The sequence below is a fragment of the Nomia melanderi genome, chromosome 1 (assembly GCF_051020985.1).
Source record: "Nomia melanderi isolate GNS246 chromosome 1, iyNomMela1, whole genome shotgun sequence".
Classification (NCBI taxonomy): Eukaryota; Metazoa; Arthropoda; class Insecta; order Hymenoptera; family Halictidae; genus Nomia; species Nomia melanderi.
Window position 1 is genome coordinate 19034632 of NC_134999.1, and position 20551 is coordinate 19055182.

The 20551-nt window shown below is 47.8% G+C and overlaps 2 protein-coding genes across 6 annotated transcripts in view; one reads left to right on the top strand and one right to left on the bottom strand.

Moving 5' to 3' along the window:
- LOC116434089 (uncharacterized) overlaps positions 1 to 16009 on the bottom strand; it is a 109490-nt gene extending 93481 nt beyond the window's left edge. Inside the window, exons 1-2 of one of the 3 annotated variants that reach the window (XM_076370161.1) lie at positions 15882 to 16009; positions 14506 to 14703 (exon numbers count right to left, since the gene is read on the bottom strand). The gene's annotated coding sequence lies outside the window, so the exon portion shown is untranslated. Of the gene's footprint in view, positions 1 to 10507; positions 12073 to 14505; positions 14704 to 15881 lie in introns of those variants that run through there. The other 2 variants (XM_076370156.1, XM_076370194.1) reach the window with 2 other exon arrangements.
- Cog7 (conserved oligomeric Golgi complex subunit 7) overlaps positions 1 to 20546 on the top strand; it is a 30178-nt gene extending 9632 nt beyond the window's left edge. Inside the window, exons 1-11 of one of the 3 annotated variants that reach the window (XM_031992629.2) lie at positions 16881 to 16995; positions 17205 to 17294; positions 17678 to 17863; positions 17938 to 18069; positions 18140 to 18323; positions 18398 to 18591; positions 18674 to 19165; positions 19247 to 19367; positions 19443 to 19616; positions 19682 to 20140; positions 20213 to 20546. In XM_031992629.2, coding sequence (XP_031848489.1) covers positions 16993 to 16995; positions 17205 to 17294; positions 17678 to 17863; positions 17938 to 18069; positions 18140 to 18323; positions 18398 to 18591; positions 18674 to 19165; positions 19247 to 19367; positions 19443 to 19616; positions 19682 to 20140; positions 20213 to 20385 — 2208 coding nt within the window. In that variant the 5' untranslated portion in view covers positions 16881 to 16992 and the 3' untranslated portion in view covers positions 20386 to 20546. Of the gene's footprint in view, positions 1 to 16844; positions 16996 to 17204; positions 17295 to 17677; positions 17864 to 17937; positions 18070 to 18139; positions 18324 to 18397; positions 18592 to 18673; positions 19166 to 19246; positions 19368 to 19442; positions 19617 to 19681; positions 20141 to 20212 lie in introns of those variants that run through there. The other 2 variants (XM_076370150.1, XM_076370151.1) reach the window with 2 other exon arrangements.
- Positions 20547 to 20551: the final 5 nt, after the last annotated feature.

The window sequence follows — 20551 nt, forward strand, 5'->3', positions numbered from 1 at the left end:
ACCGCCGGGTAGAAGATTCTTTACTCTGTGCTTCGACGAATGCAACAATGCTACGGAATAACTAACGACGTTTTTTCCCCCCTCTCTCTCTCTCTCTCTCTCTCTCTCTCTTTTTCTCTTTCTCTGTGACTCTTTCCTCTCTACTCGCGCGATCCACCGCCCTTCCCTCGTCCCGCTCGCTCGCGTTCCCTTCTTTCGCGATTTCTGCTTATTTCCCGGTGAAGGGAAGTGCCTCTTCTCAGTTCGAAGAGGATTCTTCTCGCTCGAGCCCCGCGGTAAAGGTGTGCGCGCATGCGGCCGGGGGACGGGCGCGTGTAAAACAAGCAACGGGAGACGACGGTGGCGGCTCGCTTTACGACACGCCATGGGGAGAGAAACGCGAAACGATTATTCCCTCTCGCGAGAGAGCGCGAGCTTTATATTCTAAAGTGGCGTCCTCCTTTGACGCATCGTCGTGGAATCGCCGGCCCGAGGAAGCCGCCGTTCCTTCCGCCCCTCGGAACCGCCCCCGCGAGGGCGAAAATAATCTACGGCGTCGCGGCACGTGATTCCAGGACTACCGAGTTGTCGTTAAAATTCCTGCGAGATACCTGCGCGGAACGTTTTATAGCGCGGAGATGATAAGTTTGATAGAGGAGCGTTTCGTTAGTCCGCCGACACGGCGGTTTCTGGCGATTAACGATATTTACAGTGGTATCAGGTGGCGGGAATAGCATCCAAAATACTACTACCACGAGATTACCGATATACTACAGTGTCGACGATGTCAGACATATAGTTGAGATAATATTCCCGGAAATCGTCGTGGAACAGGATAAGCCGGTTAGACCCTAAACGGCGAGAAGGCAACGGGAAACGAACGAAGGATTCTTCCGATCCAGATTCTACGTCTTCGACGGTAGGCGGGATCATTTGGAAGGGAAACTCTCCGCGTGTTCAGGCGGAGAGTAGAAATTAAAGCGGAACGGAACGAGCCGCGGGAGAAAAGAAATTGGAAATGCCGGGTTGACGGCGCCGGGCCGGGGGAGCGGGGGGAAATCAATTTGGTTTGCGACCGCGACGTGTGAACGTCGCTTGAATACTTGTTTTGGACGCAACGTGTGAAAATCAAAGAGATTTCTCCGCGCGCGACGAAACGCGAGAGAGGCTCTCCTTCCTTTTCCTTTTTCCCCGGAGATTAGCCACGTTCCCGAGTAGGCTGCTCATCGACACCTCGTCCCGTCCCGGCCGCGGTCTTATTGGCGTTTAATTGTCGCCCGCGCGGCGGAACCTCTTCCCGGCGCGCTCGCGTATCATTTTCGTGAGATTACACCGTGCGAAACCGGGATTCCACGAAAGACGTGGGAAAGCTCGACGGAACGCCGCCGTCGGCAATTTTATGGAAAATCTAGAAATCGTTGTATCAAAGGGAGTAATTATCTTGCTGTCCCAAACACCTATTCTTCCGTGATGGATGTAGAACCGTCTACCTACCGGCAACCTATTTTCACATGCTTCCGCCGCTTTCCAATTCCATCGCGACAGAATATTTTCCGAAAGGTCCGCGCGCACGACGATCGCGCGAGTCGATCGAATAATAACCCCGATTCGCAGACGTGTCGTCCCGCGTCGAACAACAATTCTCCGCGTTTCGACGGAGTCTCATTGTTCGGGCGAATTCGTCCGGTGGATACGCGTCTCGAGTTCCTTCGACGCGAACCGTTAAAAGCTTCATTTTATTATGCAACCTTCTGAATTACCGATGAACCATTGTAGCATAACGTATTCATCCGAACCTCCCTTTCTCTATATTTAGCTCTGCATTCCGTTTCCATCGGGAGCCGGAGCTATTACTCTAAGCAAACTTAGAACCGCTGCTCAATTATCTTCGTCCCGATATTCCTACGTAAATATCGTGGATATCGGCTAACGGGGTCTATCGCAAAAGTTCTTTCTCGCCGTGTCCTTCGTGCAACTTCCTGTTTCGGTAAAAACACACCGCGTTACAGCTAGGGTTATGTGTACTCCGAATTCAGGAGAAATCTGAAACGAAAGTAGAGTTCCGACCGAGGAGGGAAAAAAAGCCCCGGGAGCGGTTTTTGTCAACGAAACGAGACGAACGGGAACGAAACTTCGTGTAAATACGACAAATATTTCGTGGCGAGGTAATAATAACGTCGCTGTCTTCGTTTAAGTGGTGTGCCGGGAAGAAGCGAGGAGTTCTGGCCCGCGCCGAGCAGGGTATACACACGCGGTGCTCGCCGGGAATTGTTCTAGACGTTTCGCGGCAGTGAAAAAGGCATTAGTCGCCAGACGGCGAACGCTCGCGCTCTGCGCTCGCGCGTGCTAGTAACTTTCACGCGTACATAAATTGACGAGAGGCTCACGGCATTTCTCTTAATTCCATTCGTGCCCATTTTTTGTCATTTATCGACTTTTCCATAGCCGGCCGAGCCGGCGTTAGTTTTGCCTTGGTCGCGGCGGCATTAATCATACCGGCGATTTCGCCCGCGGCGTTATCCCGCCGCGGAATTTGAAGTTTTTGTACGGACGCCGGACCGAGAGGGAGAGAAAGCCGCGACAGACGTGGCCGTGTGTTTTGAAATTCGATCTACTTCTCCCGGTTTCATCATTCCACGATTTACGGCCTTTCGTTCCGAGCTGGCCTCTACCTGTAGCCTACCTGAGAACCCGGCACCCGTGTATTCCACCGAAACGCGGTGAATTCCGTGGAATTGCAACCCTTAATCACCTTTTGTCCCGGCAACGTTCGGACTACCGACGAAGATCCGAAATTGTTGCAAGATGTAACGCGCCTCTCGGAACGATCGTTATCCGGAACATTAAGAGGCGAAGGATTAATTACGTAGAATAATATCGTTCGATCTGATGGACGAACGTTAGCGAGGTATGCATTTTAGGTATAGATTTATGAAGTAGATAGTTACGTTTCGTTTCATTTACGATCACCTTTCCGAGATCAAGATTAAAAGTTTGTCCAGTGCCACACTCGGCTAACCCGGCTGAAAACAAACACCGATGGTACATTCAACGGGATTTCTACGCGAAGGGAAAAAAAGGAAACAGGCTGAAAAAATGTAGAATAAATTTTGTTCCCATTGGAAACCTCGTTTTCGGGAAAATGCAGTTCCAAAATTTGTCGAGCGCGCCTGGCTAACTGCCAACGGAACGCGCTCGAACTCGATTTTTTCCAAAATGAGGCTTGAAACGAAAAAAATTTTATTCCGCATTTTTTCTTCCTCTTTTTTTTTTTATCATTCCCTCGCGTAGAATTCCCCCTTGTCGATTTTACCGGGCTGTATTTAATCAGGAGTTAGCAAAGTGCACGTGTGCTCGATAAATATTCACGCTTGATTTTCTCGAAAGCAAGGTCTCGCGCGCGGGTGAAAAAATTTTATTTCATGCTTTCGATTTGCTCTTTCGCGTAGAATTCCGCTCCTCCCGATTCGACTATTACAGGACACTCCGGTTAAATATTCGTTTAATGAATTTTTTTGCCCCGGCCCCGGTTATGAGCGAAACGTTTACTGCCATAAGCAGGTCGCGTATGTTTGCGCCGTTCCGCGTCTTGATAATTAAAGAAACTAATATACAGTCCCGGGAATCAACATGCCATTTAACTTCTCTATTAAGAGTTTTATTCTCTAATTCCGCTTCTCTCTACGCGCGCATAACATCCGTATTTTAATCGCGCGCGCGAATTGATCAAATGTACTTGCATAATTCGATTAAATAAGCCGGTATTCCTTATCGGACTCTGTGTTTACCACGCCCGCGCGGAATTTTCGATAAAATCGCCGGGGCCCGTGGAACTTCTGCGAGGGATATAACAATGTTACGGGGAAGATTGGCCGCCGGTCGCGGCTAGATTAAATTCAGCAGAATATCGCCGGTAATAAAGAATTCATCGGCCGCAGACGTGTTAGAAAATTTGATCGCGGATGACCAAACGGCGGCGCGCGGGCGAGCGGCGTTAATGAATATTTTATGGAGTCGCGGGAAGCAGGCGGATAGCGATCGAAAGATGTCGGCGTTAAATCTGGCACGGTGAAATATCCGGGAGATCCGCGGCAGAAAACTATCGTGTCCAATTAGAGGTTGTGGAAAGTTTAAATGAAGAGCTCGTTAAAAATGTAGCCGCATCGCCGGCTGTGCGGTTAATTTGAATTCAATGAAGCACTGTCGCCGAATTAAACCTTACAGCGTCGCATCGGCTCTTCAAACGGTCGCGCGCGCGCGACTTTCCGCGGACTTCGAAGCGTCAGCGCCGGTGTGACGCGGGGACCTAGCGATCGGCCATGTTTCCAGCGAAACAGAAATTTCCTCGTAAATGGAAACCGCGCCGGGAAAAAAAGGAGAGATGGACAAATAGACAGATACGAGGAGAGAGAGCGGGGAGAGGAAAGAACTTGAAGCTTCGAGGCAACGTTCGCCGCGGCCCGTTACTATTTACTAGGAAAAAGATGCTGGTAACGATGATAACATAAATCAACCTTGCAAAGCGTTCGGATTAGAAGCTAGGGGAAAAAATCGTGACGCAAGAGAGGCTCCTTGTTGGCTGGCCGTTACGCTGCTTGAAAAACGTGGCTCGATCTTCACGGAAAGGACAAAAACGAGGCAAAAACCTGCAACATCATTTACGCACGCGTTGTCGACGGATAAGCGCCGAAAATCCCCTAGGACACCTCGTGTGTATCGCTGTCGTGCCGCGTGGTAACCGATACAGGATGATCTTCGAAATCACGCGAAATTCATTTCGACCTTTCTAACAAACAGAGAAACGTAACAGAAGCGGAACGGTTCGTGTTAGATTGAACGGGAATCATACAGGAAGCGCGATCGCAACCGGATCGAGCTACGAGCAGAACCAGCGACATCGATTTTCTTCAGAATTTTCATAGAAAAATGGTTTCTTTCCCCTCGTTCAACAAGAAAAGCACAATGCAATACTTCCTGATCATTGATATCGCGAAGCAAAAAAGGTGAACTCGTCGAGCATTGCTCCACAAAGCAGTCCCACAGTTTAACTACCAAATAATCCGTTCACAAGACACGACGAAAATGTTTCTTTCGTTGGCTGTCGCTCGACGGCGGTTGCCCAACGATTCGTAAGCGTCCTGATATTTGGAACAGCTCCTTCGCGAGTTGTTTCCGCGAACACCCTTTCTCAAATCACCGAGCACCCTCGTACCCTACCGTCAACCACTCGCGCCGGAGTTTCGCGTTAGCGCGCAAACAATGCCGCGAGGCAGAGTCGCGAATAAGAATGATAACGGCGTCGATACAGCGCTAATTATCTCGGTGCGCGGCGGCACTCGTAACAATGGGACGAGAGCGCGGTAACGTCGACGCAAATAATATCAACGTTCCGCGCGCGTTTACGCGCGGGTCACTATCCCGTCTGTTACAGAAAATATGGAGCCGAGGAAGCGTGCGCGCGAGCGAACTCGAAGCGAGAAGGGAAGAGCGCGGGCATTTTTCAAGCGCACGGAGAGCAGAAGAAGAAGAAGAAGAAGAAGAAGCAGAAGAAGAAGAAGAAGAAGAAGCAGAAGAAGAAGAAGAAGAAGAAGGAGGAGGAGAAGAGAGAAAAAAAACGATCGAACGGGGCCGACGAGTCAAGACGTTCGCACGGTTATCTTCGATATTGACTCCTGCCCCTCCATCGCGCTCGCCTCGCGCCGCTGTCTCTACATCCGTAGTGGTTCGTGACCGTAACCAGCTCTTCGCTGGTGTTCGACGAGAAGAGCCCCCGATAAATACGCAATTTGTTATTCGCCGCGGTAAATAACGCTGGGAACGATTTCGTATTCCGATCGTGCTCGCTGATGCAGAGCCCAGAGGTCCGGTGGCGTTTTACGCCTCCAATTTTCGGCGACGATGTTTACCGGCCCCCACTTACCCATTAGACTCTTTATGCATAATGTCTCGGGCTCACGAGAATTTTAGGGACTCTATTTGTCCTTGTGCCCGCCCGTGACGGCGCATCGATGAGTCAAATGTGAGAAATGCTGAATCCTAAATTATAGGATGCTTCGGAACTTCAGCGTTGCATCGATTCGAATATTCTCCGCGAGAGAGCTATTCTTTGATTCTAATTCTCTCGTAACATTAACGAGGAACGATGTTAACGTAGAGGAAGATGTACAGTGCAGAAAAAAGTGGAGAAACTGGAGACAGAGTAGCTCTTTCGCGGAGAAAACGAATTTTGCACTTTCGCGGGGATTGGGTAGTACTGAATGTTTCTGAAGCTTTCGTCGGGAGATGTTATTGTCAATTGGTCGGACTGCGAATTGAAGGTTTAAATAGCAGCCGAACAACAGATGTCATCGGCTGGGAAGTCGATGATCCACGAGACACGTCGAAGTTGCTGACGGGGATCGGTGTCGTTACACCGTGTTTGCTCTACACGCGTGGTACGCCGCGAACAGAGGTCGTTCGCACCGTGACGGCCGGGCTGTAATATGCCGGCAGCGTGCTCCGGAACCGCATGGCTGCGTGAGCGCTCGACATCGCCGCTTTTTCTTTTTATCGAGGCTCGATCGTAGATCGAGCGGCTATCTTTATTAACATATCGAATACGCCCGAAGATCGCCGCGTACACCGGACGATTATCATTACATTCACATTGACCCGGATAATTGCGGCCCAGTTTCCTCCTCACCTCGGGCCGACTTTTCCTTGTCCGCCGCGACGATCTATTCCTTCACGCCGAGATATCATTATTGTTCACGCCGAGATATCATTATTGTTATTGTTGTCATCGTGGCCGGCCGTAGACGTCACTGTCAGCGCAACCGTCCAGCGATTTCATTTTTCCTCTAGACACGTTTTGCGCCGCGTGTCGATCGCCGGAAGCAACATTGTTTTTAACGATTTCCCACGTACCTCCGCTGTTTAATATTAAAAACCACGCGACGGAAATACAACAAGGTAGTAAATTTATATAACGCGTTAATAATTGGACGGAAATCTCGTGTACAGCTAACAACGGCAGCATCCTACCTACTCGAAGGGACCAGACAAATATTTTAAGTACGAGTTTGTTGTTTTCTTTTCGAACCCGAATCTCGGGCAACCGGGTCTAACCAGGCTACCGTCGAACCGAAGTTTACCAAACTCGCGTCCGTTGAAAGCTCGAGATCACGGGCTCTCGAGAGCCGTCCGCGGTATCTCATCTCGAGAAGAACGAGAGAGTTAGCGTTTTCCACTTGGAAAATTTTAATGCGCAGTGCGAACCGCCCAGGATCCGCAGGCCTCGGAGCATCGTGCCGTTTTTTCCGGTTGATTCGAATTTATTTTCGTATCACGCCGGGAAAACAGCGTATACCATGAACATTCATGAGATCGCGAGTATGACGGGGCTTTTCACACGCGTTCGCGGCTCGAAAACCATCTGCTGAAAAAGCGACGGCTCCGATCGCGCGTGATGTCAATCGGTAATTTTCCAATGTACCGCGCGATGGAACGGCCGATTGGTTCCGTCGTCTTTTATTTTTGGAAAAACCCGTCGGCGACCGACCGACCGCCGCACGCCGTCGTCGTCGCCACCGCTGCACATAAATTAGCCTGGTGGAACGCACCTCGGCCGGCTCCACGTGTTAGAGAAAATTGCGTATAAGACAGGTGGTCCCGGGTGACGTCACGCGGCAGTCGCCGGTCCTTTTCGACGAGTTTAAGAATTCAGCGTGACGCATTGTCGGATAACGATCGGCCGAGATAACGAGCCGCATTCCCCGGAGAAAAACGAGATGTGCGGCAAAAGCGCGGGAAAACCGTGGACGCCCACACGCGCAACGGAATTTCGTAAGATTTCGATACAGCGCCGACAGAAATGAGCCACGTCGCGGTAGATTTGTTTCTCTCGCTGATAAAGATTTTCCATCGGTCGGTGTGCAATGATTATTCGTAGATAAGTCGGTGGGAACACGCGACGATGTATCGACGTTCGGTCGAGAAACGGAGCACCGACGGGAAGAAGCTACCAAAAAGAAAAAAGGCGTCGAGCAGAGGAGCAAAATAACAAAGAAACGCAGAAAAAAATACACTCGACTCGTCCGCGCTAACGAATCAATCGACGCGAATATCGTTTCCGCGCAATTCGCCGCGAGTCAGTACGCAAAAACGCCGAGGACTGGTTAGACGCGTTTTCTTAGAAACGAAAAACTTCCGCGCGCGCTCGCGCGCACTCCGATAAGCGGTCTTCCGAGTGTTAACTATCGTTTGTCGGTTACTGCGCGGCAACGGTAATTCGTGGAAAGCTCCCTGGTTAATCTGTTCGGTAACGATGAGTCATCTCGAAGTCATTTCGATTCGAAAAGAAAAAAAAGACGAGAAAAAGCAAAAGAGAGAAGAAGACGAGAGAAGAAGATGAAGAAGAGAAAAAAAACCGATTTCGCAACGAGCGACGCGACGCAAACGGGACACGCCACGACGCGTTTTCTAACGAAACGATTTTCGTGGCACGTGTTTCCCACGTAACCGTTACGAGTCTAAAAAGCTTCGCAGTACGGAGCGTTCATCCTCCTCCCACCACGGCCCGGTCCGTGGTCGCCTGGCCGACGGTACTTCCGGCGTATCGCGGAATGTCCGCGAGAAATAAACAAACACCGATCGCTACGATTTCGTTCCACTTTCGAGCGACTCGTGTGCACGTGCTCCGGGAAATCGGTCGACGAACGTTCCCTGTGTCAAGAGCCGGGCCTACATGGTCGGTACGTACGCGCGCACGGCCGGCACAGGGGTATTCGTAATTGCCAGCTTTTAAGGTTATGTTTGCCATCCGAGGGAACACAGTGGCGAGCGCGTGCGCGCGAGCGCGGCTTCTTCGAAAAGAGTATCGCTCCGGAAAGAGACAAAAACGTACGGAAGAAATCGTCCGTGCACATTCGCGTAGAATCACGGGGACCCGGCGTCGTTCCAATTTTCATTCGCGTTAGGTTCTAGTAGAATGTCTACTATTGTCCCATTTCTTCCTCCCCCCTCTCTATCTCTCTCTCTTTCTCTTCCTTGCACCCTTTTCCTTCATCCTCTGTGAAGCTTCCCTTCTCCTTTACTCTTATCTTTCTCTGTCTCTCTGCTTGCATTTCACGTCCCCTCGGAGGGGTACACGCAACGAATTATTACGCGGAGAGCAGAGCACGACGCAGCACAAACACACGGGGGGGTGCCGGTGTCAATGAGAAGGCGAGAGAGGTCGCTTGACAGAGGCGGCGTCCCACAGTTGGCCCGGATCGAAGAGTTTAGTGACGATCTGACAAAAATTCAGCCGGCCCGCATCGATATTCGATGAATTTATATCGGGTCTTAACCTTCGGAATGAAGGAATTAATGAAATCAGATGGAAAGGGTAATTGGAATGGGCGTTAGATATTTTGAAGATCATTTTTCTCTAGATAAAATTCTCCCGCTCGGGGTAATCGAATGATCGTGTTCGGTATCTTCGACGCGTTTTTCTTTTTAAACGGGGATCGTTCTGTTGTATCTTTACAAATTGGGAATACCCTCGACACGCTTCCCTCCCCTATAATCATGCATCGTTTCCTACCTCGTCTTAATACGCAAATTATTGCAGTTTAAAGCTGTCAGTTAATTACGTCATTTCATGTGTTGTATATAAGAAACTCTTCTGCGAAACTGTTTAGATTATAGGCACGTGAAATGCTGCGCCGCAGATAAGTCTCCGGCTAAATCCTCTGCTTTACGTCTGTATTTAATCGGAACAGTACCATCCGTGTCTGCACATTCAGATTTAATTGAACCGCGGGTTCCGTCACAATTTCTTATAGACCTGAACTTACTCAACGGGACAGTTCAGTCGTGCCGCTGCTTGTCCAAAGAAAATCGAATAAATTATTATATAATCGGAACTGAGCATTTCTCTCTCGACAATTAGATTTACAAAAGAGTGCAAAAAACCACCGGGAACAAACAGGAAGTACGCGGTACGTTACGCGGATTTCGTTCCGGTGTATTTTCTATCCATAAAGATTCCATTGAAACGTCACTGAAATTCTACGATCCGGGCCACCGTGCCGTCCCCGTCGTTTCTCACCGAGCGCTGTCATCGTCATCGCTGCGTTTCATCATTTAAAATTCGCGATCGGAAAATTCGTGTCGACGCTCCTGCCGGCGCGCGAGGAGTGGGGGGAGAGCGCAGAGAGCGCGTTTACAAGCGCGAATAGGGCGGCGGACGGGTTGGCGAGAGGGGAAGCGACAGAGACCGAGACAGGGGGAAAGAGAAAGAGGGAGAGAGAGAGAGAGGGAGAGAGGCAGAGAGACCGCGCGAGAAGAAGAGCGAGAGGATTGACAGAAGAAGGGGAGGGGGAGAGGGGCAGCGAGGAGGAACAGAGAAGGAGGGAGAAAGAGAAAGAGACGCCGGTCTAACATGGCAGACGATGCCATGCAGGCAGAAAAAAACAAGATTCTAACGTTCGAGGCGTGCGACACAGACAGTAAAGACAGTCAAGATAACCGGGAAACATAGAAAGTATATCGGGTGTGTACTCACGTTCTATCGTGTACTATCAGCCAGGCTCTTCCTGAACGCTGTCGAACGGGGAGAAGAAAAACGTGTGCAGATAGGAGTAACACCACGCGCGGGGGTCACGCACTCCGTGTTCCGTGCGGGTCTCGTCGTCGATGGACAAAACAACACGTCTCGGCGTCCTTAATTCGCGTGCCCGACGAGTCCCGGTCTCGCCGAGAGCGGAACGTCGACAACGTTTTGATGTGAAAACCACCGGCACCACACGACGTCGACACCAGTGACCGACGGACAACGTCAACGACGACAATGACCACGACGACGACGACGAAGACGACGACGGCGGCGACGACGACGACGACGACAACGATGACGACGACGACGACGACGACGACGACGACGACGTCGACGACAAACAACGACGACGACGACGACAACAACAACCGCGCGCGCGTGTGCGTGTCCGTGTCCGTGTTACAAAGTGCGTCGCCTTCGTTTGTTGTGTTTTCGGTAAACGCAGGTGTTCCACGGGGCGTGGAAGGGCGCGCGGCACATACGAACGTTTTTACGCACGAGAGTTCTCGGTTCCCACGAGAATAACGAAGACGTGACCGAACAAAATGGCGTTTGCCGGACCGCCCGCGCGCGATCAGGTGGAAAATGCCGGAATGCTGCTGCTAGGAAAGATCGACTGACTACCGAGGTCCGCGGCCCTAAGTGGTTTGACGTTAAGAACGAGCCGAACGAGCAAGAAAGATGAACAGAGACCGACAAAGACGGGGACGAAGAGAGAGGGAGACAGGGAGCCCAGCTGCGCGACAGAGAGGGAGGAGGAAGCGACCGAGAGACCCGTCAACGGGAACGAGCGAAACGGCCAGACGGAGAGAGAGGGAGAGAGCGAGAGGGGCGCTGCGAAGGAGGGGATGATAGCAACGTGGTGGGGACCGGGAGGGGAGGCCAACAGCCCGAGAGGGGAAGCGTCCCACTATTTCCACTGTCCTCGGACGACTTCGACTACCTTCGATTGCTTTCGACTATGAACAGGGCCGTCTCGCATTATGTCTAACGTGGGTGGGAATTTTCCCGCTGTTAGAAACAAATGTCATAAATGAATTCGACGCGAACACTTCGGAACCCCGTGCACGCCGCCCTCTTACGGTTACGCTGATTGCTTCTCCGTGCCGTAAATAGTGGCTCGCATAAATATTCAAAGATTTTTCAAGTAACCGTCGTGCGTGAGAATCGTCGCGCGGTGTCTGGACTACTGATTCAACGCGTCTATGACCGACGCGAATCAAGTACCAAACGGCGAACACTTTGGAAAGTTTATAGAACGCTGTCGCTTCGTTTTCGAACTGTCGCGACCTATCGGAAGGAAGCGCATCTTTTATCAAAGTCCCCTGTTCCTCGAATCAATCATTTCTGCTCGAGTATATACTCTTGTTTTTTTACTTTCAGGCTGCTTCGAGTTTCGAACGCGGTGCAGTCGAATGAGTCCCCGACAGTCTTCCGTGAAGTAGTTAGCAACGAGCCGCCGTGCATTCGCGACGAACAGAATGCGCCTGTATTCGTTTCTTTGTTAGATAGTTGCGCCAATAAAGGAAGCTTATTGATCCTGACGCATTTTATTATAAAATTCAAGGGGATTCCTCGTAGTTCCGTCGATCGAGAGCTGCACGATCAAAAAAAATGAACACGAGTTCTACCGATCGGCCGAGTCACCGAAGCGGATTATGTACTGTACGGATCAGACGTAACGTTATCCGTAAAACAAGGTGAAACGTTAGACGCGTTTGCGAAAAACAAAGATACGATGTCTGTCAAGTATATGCGCCGCGCGAAGAAAGATCCGTCGTTGTCGTCGCGCGGAAGCCGAAAGGTTTCCCGTTCGAGTGGCCTAAAGAAACATTTTAAAAGCGGTAGAAGACATTTCGCACAGACGACGCGATCCTTCGGCTGAATGGCTCTTCGAGTTAATTACGTTCCCAGTCGGAGTAGGTTTTGTGAAACGGCGTGAAACCGGCCTAGGAACGCGACGCTATTCGAGGCACGCGTTCCTTTTCCGGCCGCTTCGTTTCTGCGCCCTTTCCTTTGCCGGTCGTCTCTCTGTTCATTCGGCCGTCTCGCTAGGAGGAATTTCTAAAAATCAATATAGGCGCGCAGCGGGAGGCAGGAGGGGCCGCAAAAAAATTCGATATCCCGTTCGCCTCCCCGTTTCCTTCTTTTTTCACCTTTTCCCGCCGTCTCTCCGCCACGTTTTCCCTTTCTTTTTCTTTCTCCCCTTTTTCCTTTTCTATTCTCCTTTTTCACCCTGTCTTTCTTCCTTTCTTTCTTTTCCTTTTCCTTTTCCTTTTTTTCCCCTCTCTTTTTTCGTTCGCTTCCGCAACGCGAATCGCGCAGGCGATAGGCTCCTCGTCCCCTTATGGTCCCCACGGGGGAAGCGCGTCTGCTGCTCGAATCAACTCGATCTTCGAGGAAGAGAATTCACGGAGGAAGTAAGTGGCTGCGCGGTACGGGGCTACGAGCAACCAAGAAGCGCGGGAGAGTTTATTTTCTCAGAACCGTAGCACGGGTACAGTCTCTGCCGGTTGCCGGCTGAATAATTTCAAGCTCGCGCACACTCGACGATAAGTCTGTGCAGCACTGACATCGCCGTTGCACGATGAACGCGACGATCGAGACCGGATGATATTACAGGCGCCGAAACGCCGCGTCTCGTTCAACGATACCATTCAGCAGCCCCCCCCCCCCAATAGCTGATCGTCCGGAGAGAAGCCTCTCTCTAACGTCTCCTTTTCGCTGGGATATTATTCGCGCGGCTCAATGATCCTCCGCGATTCCCGATACACCGCGTAGGCCGGGTTAAAGACCTGTTACCTTGGAACGGTCGATCGCGATCCGCGGGCAAAACGGAGCGCGTTACAATCCATCGCGAAGCGGACCGAATTAGTTCCTATCCCTCTGTCGCGGTTATTCCCGTGGAAAATCTCGGCGGAAGGTTAAGGAGGGAAAAGAAAAAGTCGATGGACGGTTCGGGGCGTGTGGGTAGGTGCACGGCGGAGGTGTGCAGGCGCCGGAGGATCCACGAACGAGGCCTGTAATCAAACGAGATTGAAGGAAGATCATTAATTTCATCCGGCCAACGTTTACTTTGCGAAGTGCCAGACGAAGCCGTTGATTGTCTTTCGGAAGTTTCCGCGGGCTGCAGAATTAAATGGGGTTACGTGGGCTCGACCGTTGAATTATTATCAGCCCCCGGTACTTCCAGCGAAGATGGTTTTTCATCTGCCACCCGGAGGGGAAGGGGCGAGTTCGATCGAATCAAAACAAAATCGGTACAAGGGCTGCTCGACGGGAGCCGCCATTTGCCGGCGAGATTCGTCGCAACATAGAAATGCAGACGCTACGGAGCACAGCGATGATCAGCCTCTTAACGCGCAGCGTATCGCGGTAGCTTGTCGCTTTTTTTAAGGAAAAGGAACGCTGACGGTTAACAGAAATTTCGTGCATTAGGGAGTCATTTACCCTAGGCACAAGTACTCGCTCTGAATCCTGTGAGTAATTGTCTGAGGGTTCTCCGAGTACGCCAGTGAACGCAGAAGCTTGGAGCGTGGAAGCATGGTGTGGCTTTGCGCAACGAAAGATTTGGCTGGTCCCATGTAATGTATCACAGCCGGCGAATAACCAAAACCAAAGGCCTGTTACCGAAACGCTTTTCAGATTGATTGATGGGAAACGATCTCCTGTGCTACACAACCGATGACGAACAGTTTCCCATTGCATTGCTCAGCGCAGGGTTGATCGACGCGTAACCAGAGCTAAGCCAAAGCTTGAGGATGTCGGTGAACACTTTGTCGCGCGTTAATAACTGCTCGAAATTCGTTTATTCTCAGCAAGTCGCTTGCTTTGCTTGCTTGCTTGCTTGATTGACAGTGCGTTAATAGAGGGACAGTGCTTTGCGGAAGTCAGGAGCAGAATAGACAGACGAGAAAATGTAGACGTTACCTGCTTTCTGAACTCACCAGATGTCTGCTCTCTGGCGAATCGGTTTGCAGAAGTCCGAACCGGAAACAGTCGGAAGCGGTTGGTACCGTGGAGAACATGTGTAGCCAATCCCGTGCCCACAGCCGGCAAGCGAAGGCTTAGGATTGGCTGGTTCGTGTCTCAAGGTCGAGGACACTTCTTGCCCTTCCTACGAGCCCGTGGATCGCATAGCCGTCCTGGGGCAAGGTACAATGATCTTTCCATATTAGAGCGCCGGTTCCATAATTTTGCCATTTCTCGAAAACCTGTCATGGTAAAATTATGAAACCGCGAAGATTCGGTGAAAGAGGAGGACGAAGAACGACAGAGGACGGAAGTGGCGAGTTCCGCGCGAGATCGGAGGAAATCGTGATTTTCGAAACGTTCCGGTGCCGATTGAATTGAAGGGCGATCCGTCGGCGGCACGCATTCGTATGCACGGCAAGATTACAAAATTGGACGTCCGATCGAGGCGCTTTATGCACGACATTAAACGCATACGCTTCTAATACGCTGCGCTGATTGAACCTGATTGCCGTCCGTAATAAGGCCTGAATTTACGCGAAAGAATAATTTCCGCGCGTGTGAACGCCGAGCCTCGAGGATTTAGTTCCGAACCGACGATAAGGGGGGCAAAAAGAAACACGGCTAATTGTATAGAATAGGGTCCACCTCGTAGATTTCAATGATCTCGAAGTATTTCGTCAAGGTCAACGCTCTGGATAATTTTCTGTGCTTATAACCGTTGCTCGGATTTAGTTTCACAATTACATCGTGTTACGATAATATCAATAGATAAATATTTAAGGTTCACGCGGGTGTGTAGATGAACAATTACCATGGAATACGGAATGTAAACAAACATCGAGCACGTCCGGTAATTACGACCTTACGATGCTGTTGAAAATATATTTATCTCCGAGACGAAATGTGACCTACGGTTCTATATACTGGTACACGCGAAATTACTCGGGGCGTTGACCTTGCTCGCGTACCTCAAGGTTAATAAATCGGCGAGATGAATTCTATCCCGTGTAATTATCAAAAGATGTCTATCCGATGCAAACAGTAAATCACGTGCGAAGCATGAATGATTCAATTGCGGTCGGTTATGCAAATCTGTATTTTCGCAGGCAGATCTCAAAACAAGATAACAGATTAAAACTCGTCGTGACGTTTAGTTTGCATTTCGAAAGCCTTCTCCTCCTCTCAGGGAGAAACGCATAAAGATCCGCAGTCCGCAAATGGAGTAGGCTCGAGTCGTCGTGGTCTACGCTTTGGGTAATCCATACGATGCACGTAGTAAGACCACGCTAGTAACTCGTACGCGAAAGGAACGAAAAAGAAAAAAAAAAGAGAAGAGAAAAAAACGTACAAGCGTATGCTCGCGCGAGCGTCCCTGTGTGCTGCACGTATACGACCGGGTGTAACGCAAAACCCAGGAGGTAGGTAGCCTTGCACGACGCGTTCAACGTTCGCAAGGAAAAGGGCAAAGTACAGTTGCGTCGCGGTTCCGCTCGGCTAGGTTTCCTTATTTTCGTCGCGAGCCAGGCTGATTTCGCGGAGACGAAATTCCCAAGTTCCAACTGTTGCGCGAACCGTGACGCGCAAACGCAGTTTTGGGGGCGTGGCGAGTAACGAAGGGCCCGGAAGCGGCCGATAACATGCTGTTCTCCATTTTCTCTCCCTTTTCCCCTTTCGAATTGCCGCCTACCTCCTGGTAGGCAGTTCGTTGGAATCCAGGGACGTGGATCGTGTCACGAGAAACGGCCGATGATCGCGTGGGGTTGAACCGAGCCGAACGTCCACGAACCCACCCCGAGGCGTCCTCGAAATTCGTCTGGAATCCGAGATACAGAAGTCCTCTTTATCACGATTATCGCCTAAGACCGTTTACCACTTGTCTTACTTTCGACGATCCTCTTTAGTTCTCCCTCGCCAAGGCACACCACGTAAACCGCGTCGCACAAGATTCATACGCCGTTCGAGAGTTCTCCGCGGTCGTCGTTACGTTCCGCGCGGACTGAACGGAACAGACGGTAGCCCAGTCCCGCGGATCGTCGTTGAGAAATAAATTGTGTACAAGATTCGCACGATCGATCCGGCCATTACGAGCCGCGAACACTTATCATGAGCAACGTACGGTGTATACTTAACGATGCGAGTCGGACGAGAATTTTCGGAACGGTTTGAACCGTCGCAATCCGGTGAACGATAAGAACCGTCGTGTCCTTCCGGGTCCCCAACTCTCGAGCCACGAAGCAACTCGGAATTGTGTGCAGTAAAGTGGTCCAACGGCGAAGCACTTCTGCGCTATGCGCCGCTAAAGAAAAAGTAGCAAAAACGAGCGGGGCAATAGATTTCGAAACTGATCGTTACTCGGTACTGTTCACCGCGCTGAATCGTTCGTGTATTCGGATCTCATTGTTTTTTTTTCCATTGGCGAGAAAGTATCTGACAGTCCGTCTCGTACACGGAATTTTGATATGGTAAGCAGCGTTGAAATGTCAGCAGCTTCGACAAGTTTATCTTTTCCGTGAAAATTTCGTACGATCGTCGATTCTGTCTTTGCGCGGCAAAGAGGACTCGAAACGAGTCGAAGAATTTTCCGAGAGTTTTTGCATGACTTCGGCGAACGTCGAAGGAATTTTTCGAACGCAGAAACGATTGATTTCTAACCTCAAAACGACGGTTTCAGGATGTGTCCGCGTTTTCCGAGGATACTTTCGACGTTAAAGATTGGATCAATAAAACGTTTAAAACCGCCGAAGCACAAGAGAACAAAGATGTAAGTTGTATATTGTTATAATAATCTCGATTGCGCTAGTTTTCGTTCGTTCCTCGACACAATTTTTAAATTTCTACTACACTGATGCAGTCGGTCACAAAACTGACTGCTTCCATTGCACCACGGTCAATGACTCCGTGCACTTTCTTTGGAAGATATATTTTTTTTAACGTGAAGTTAATGACGGCATTGTACCGAATAATCGGAAAATGTATTTTGGAACTTCGTTCGTTCTTATTTGACGAGATAACGATTGGCAGAGCATTGAAATTATTTTTTTTCTAATTTTTCCATTAAATCTTGAGTTTGTGAAGCTTTTATTCTACTTCAAATGTAGAAATTCATTCCATCTAAATATTTATCATAAAATATCATTGGAATAGGCGTTTGTTTCATCTTTGGTAATGAAGTTGCAATTATACGTGCAACAAGTCAATGGTGCCCTAGAAGAAACCAGTCAGTCTGTCCTTTCAAGTTTACCCAGGGTTTTAAGGGATACGCAGCTTTTGCAATTGGAAGCATTAGCTCTGAGAGAAAAAATGGTGGTTGTTAAACAAGAAATTGAAAAGGTCTTGGTTTTTAATATCCTATAAGAATTAATTGGGTAATTGTATACTATATATAGATTAAATTTACTAATTAGGCTGAGAAAGATACTGCATCCTCAATGGCAACTTTAGAAAGAATGGATAGGATAAAAACAGATTTGCAAACTGCTAAACAGGGTTTACACGAGGCTGACAATTGGAGTGTATTAGCAAATGATGTTGAAGAGGTATATAAGATATAGGAAAACAAAGAGGATTTTCTTAGTTCATTTCTTTATACCAGACCCAATATTTCAGGTATTCGAGTCAGGGGATGTGGAAGCTATTGCAAATAAATTGTTTAGTATGCAGAAATCATTGGGAATGCTTTTAAATGTTGTTGATTATGAGGATAAAAGATTACAATTAGAAGGTTTAAAAAATCGACTAGAAGCAATGGCGAGTCCAAAATTAGTTCAGGCATTCACTGCTGCAAATTTGGGTAATTTATATTTATTTATGAGACAAATTCACACATGTGATACCTATTTAATCTTGTCACAATAAAATGTTTAGAACAAGCCAAAGTTTATGTGGACATTTTTAATAAAATGGAACGTTTGCCACAACTGTTGAAGTACTATCACAATTGTTTGAAGGTGTCTTTAGGGCAAGAATGGCGCAGAACTGTTGAGTTAGCACAGGATGAAAATGTCACATACTGGTTACATACTTATTATGATAAGCTGTTATCTAGTTGGCATGATCAGGTACCTTTATTGCATCTAAATGAGTAGTACTTAAGGAATTTTAATATTGAGTAGTTCCTAAAGTGGTATAATCCCAATAAAGGTGAAGTGGTGTCATCAAGTGTTTCCAAATGTTTCGATTGATATCTTAGTTGAGGTATATGCTGATCTCCTGAAAAGTTTAGACCCCGGCATTCCAGAATGTATAGAAGCTATTTTAAAGCAACATTCAAATGCCATGCAATTGTCTCTATTGCTTGAACTTAAGCAAATTACAAGACACTTTGCAGTAAATTTATATGGTGCTATTGATGCATCATTACAAGGAAAATTACATAATCAAAAATTGCTTGCCTTAGCTCAAGCAATATATGCACCTTATGTTCCATATATTGTAAGGTATAATGTCTATGAGACTGCACAACTTGAACATCAGCTTCGATCTATGGATTTTGCGCAAGATGATTTAAGTGAAACGATCAATTCACTTTCTCTTAGTATTTCTAGAATAATGGAATATGCGAATGAGGCAAACAAAAGGTGCAAACTTTTTACAGATGGTTGTGGGTACCCTGGATTATTAAAGTCCTTAAATGTATGTTCTTTAAAGAAATCCTTTTTCAATGGAAAATCATATCTTTATGAAATATGATTACATTGTCTTCTATTTTTATAGAGTTATTTTAAAAAATATCTCGAAAAATATCAAGCAGTTGTATGGCAATTAGAACGGAAAAAAGTAAAGCACGAGGACTGGAATTTATTCCAAATGTGTCTTACTTTAATGCAGAGTATAGGTAATATGCAGTATCGATTTTTTTCGTCCTGAAAAGTTTAGAAAAACATTGCTATGCATAATGTCATTACTTCAGGTGACCTATTGGGACAAGTACAACAATTCGAAAAATCTTTAGTAATAGACATAACTGAAACTAACAACAAACTACAAAGTACAGCAGTTAGTGTTTTTTATCAGTACAAGAAATTTCTTTTGAATTCATCGAGCCAAACTGAATTAGAAAACTTAGTTGCATCTTTTCAGAAAGGTAATGACAAACTTTCTTAAAGAAGTGATATTGCTTTCAGTATTGTCATCATTATTTGTTTTCAGAAGAAACAACTATACTTGATTCAATTATGAAATCTATTCACAAACTTTGCTCAGATTTACACAGAGCAACGTACGAAGTGATTTTTGCTCCTATCTTTACTCAATTACTATTGGTGCAAAAGGCACCCGCGTGGTCAACAGACGCAAGTAGATTAAGTCAGTTAAGTGCAGACTTACCGGATTACAGTTTTTCACCTCAGGAATATATAACACAAGTTGGACAGTATTTAATGACATTGCCACAGCATTTAGAACCGTTTTTGCTCAGAGAAAATCCGAGCCTTACACTAGCATTAAAAGCAGCGGATCCGCAGTACGCGCAAGGTTCAACCGAATCTGGATTCACTGGTATTTTGTTAGATATTATCGCTAAAAGAATATGTCAAATGTTTCTGGATCAAACTTTAGGACTTTCTCAATTAACTTCTGCCGCATGCAAACAACTTGCTACCGACATAGGTGTGTAAACAAATGCAGTATACTAATTAAACGTATATTTGTTTAAATTATAATGCCAAAAATATATTATAGATTACCTTGGTAATGTGTTGGAGGAACTGGGTTTGTCTTTGTCAGAAAATTTACAGCATATGTCCGTTTTATTGAGATTGTCACCCGAAGATTATCAAAATGGCAGTTCTGGTTGCAATGCCAGAGTTGTTGCTGCTGTTAGGCAAATGAGGAATATAACATCTTCCGGTTGATTAGTATGCGAAGATAAAAAGGACCAGGTTCAAAATTGTATAAATATGTAACAAATACTTGTTGTGGTAACTATATACTTTGTAATTTGTCTAAATCTTTTATGTAAAAAAGTAATACATAAAGGAGAATGACAATTTGTATAAAGTATTATTATATAACGGTTGT